The 2,072-nt window shown below is 73.0% G+C and overlaps 1 protein-coding gene across 1 annotated transcript in view; it reads right to left on the reverse strand.

Annotated features, from left to right (window-relative positions):
- Window positions 1-2,072, reverse strand: part of SCLY (selenocysteine lyase) — a 68,600-nt gene that overhangs the window by 47,608 nt on the left and 18,920 nt on the right. The window contains exon 11 of the mRNA XM_004674747.2: window positions 1,382-1,582. Within this exon, the coding sequence (XP_004674804.2) occupies window positions 1,382-1,582 (201 nt within the window). The remainder of the gene's footprint in view (window positions 1-1,381; window positions 1,583-2,072) is intronic.

Here is a 2,072-nt window from a genome sequence, read left to right on the forward strand (position 1 = left end):
CTGGGCGGGCTCTGGCCGGCCTGCTCGCCCCCGCTCCGGGGGAGGCGCTGCGTCCTCCCGTCGGGCAGCGACCCAGCCTGGTTGGCGGGTTGCTGGGTTCTGCAGCAGCCCAGACTCCGCGGTGCCAGGGCCCCCACACGCACAAGTTGCCATTCTTGGCCCAGCACGTGGGGGGCAACGGCCGGCCGGGTAGGGTCTGGCCAGGGGGGCCAGCATGGGACTTGAGGCCTGACCGGGCGTGTCCGAGCCGACCCCCGTCGGGCCCACAGGCTGTCCTGGGCTCTCTGTGAGGCCGGCGCTGCGCCCAGGCCAGGCTCTGCGGGGCCTTAGCCCAGAAGGCCCCCTCGGCCCCCGGCCCGCCCATGGGGACAGACTGGCCTCAGAGCACAGCTGTCCTCCGCTCGGGGGCCGGTGTGACGGGCAGCGGGCTGACGTGCAAGGCGGCGCTGTCTTGGGCAGCTGCAGAGCAAGGGCTCGGGCCGCGTGTCCCCGGGGCCCGCCCAGGACGGCTGTCCACAGGGAGCGGGCCTGCGCCCGTCAGGGCCGGATAGCCTCGCCCCGGCTCCCACGTCGCCCCAACCGGCCTCCGCCTGGCACCCCCGGCTGGGCTGTAGCTGTGCGAGCCCCTCCCGGCCAGCGCAGGGCCTTGGAACCTGCTGACCCTTCTGCGTAGGGGACACCTGTCCCGGACCCACAGGGTCTTTGTCACCCCCGGCCCTGGCTCAGAGGCCAGTCCTGGGCCCTCACGCTGAACAGGGCTCCCCTCTCCCCAGCTCTGGTCCTCCCCATCACACCTGGAACCCCAAGCACAGAACAACAGTCCATTCACCTGCCCCCAGCGGGCACAGGAGGGCAGGGGTGTCCCGTGGCCCCTGGAACAGCGCCTGGCACGGGGCCAGCTGGGTGCAGGTCAGCAGTGAGAAAGCGGGACCCACACCTCTCACGGGTGACTCCGGTGAGGTGCGGCTCCCAGGCCTGCGCCCTGGATCACCCTCACCTTCCGACAGGAAGGGAAACTGAGGCCCAGAGGCTGTGCACTGGACACCGGGGGACGGCGGGGAGGGCTCCAGCCCCACTCTCCACGCCCACTGTCAGGGTGAGGCCACTGACCTGGCCTCCATGCCTAGGCCACCCTCCTCACCCGCCGCTCCACCGGTGCCGCTCCACCCCGCCCCTCCCTCAGGTCGTGCCCCTCCCTCCATGCTCCGCCCCTCTCTTCCCGCCCCTGGCCCCTCCCCTCCCTCCATGCTCCGCCCTTGCCCCCACTCCTCCCCACCCTCCATGCTCCGCCCCTGGCCGCGCCCCTCCCTCCATGCTCCGCCCCTGGCCGCAGTCCTCCCCATCCCTTCAGGCCACGCCCCTGCCGCCCACTCAGGCCCACCTGGACCTCGTCCGGGTCGGGGTCCGCTCCCAGGCGCGCCTGCAGATTGCGCACCATCACCTGTCGCTTCCACTCTGGGATGGGCCGACCACGTTCATCCTGCGTGGGCACCAGCCCGTCGAGGTCGCCGGAGGGCAGCCGGTCCAGCTGCAGCGTGGCCAGGCCATCCAGGGTCTCCTCCTCCGTCTCTATCCCTGTCCCCTGTTCCGATGCCGCAGGTCACTCAGGCACCCTCGGCCTCTCTGGAGATCCGACCCAGGCCAGTGGGGAGCCGGGATGAGATGGCCAGGGCAGTGGGAGTGGGGGGATGGGCAGGACCCTGGGGTGGGCCCTGGGCTGGGGCGGGGGTGCTGAGCGAGCCCTCCCCTCCATGAGTCCCAAAGAGGTGCCCCGGCAGCCTCGTAGGCGGCAGCCTCGTGTGGGGACAGGCTGCCCTGTGGATCCTGCGAGCCGCGGTGGGCGTGGGCACCGGGTGTCCGCGGGGGCCCCCCCATGTTGCGCAGACGCGTCTGGGCCCCAGGGCCGGCGGGGGAGACTGGCTGGGCGGGGAGGGCTCCTGCCCAGAGGGCGAGACAGTACAGCCGCCTGCAGGCCCGGGGCGGGCACCGCTCAGCCGGCGGGAGCAGGAAGGAGGGGCCGGGAGGCGTCCTGGGTGCCAGGGTCGGGGAGAGGGCCTGGGTCCGGCTGTGCG

Source organism: Condylura cristata, unplaced genomic scaffold, assembly GCF_000260355.1.
Source record: "Condylura cristata isolate star-nosed mole 26May11 unplaced genomic scaffold, ConCri1.0 scaffold00002, whole genome shotgun sequence".
Taxonomy (NCBI): Eukaryota; Metazoa; Chordata; class Mammalia; order Eulipotyphla; family Talpidae; genus Condylura; species Condylura cristata.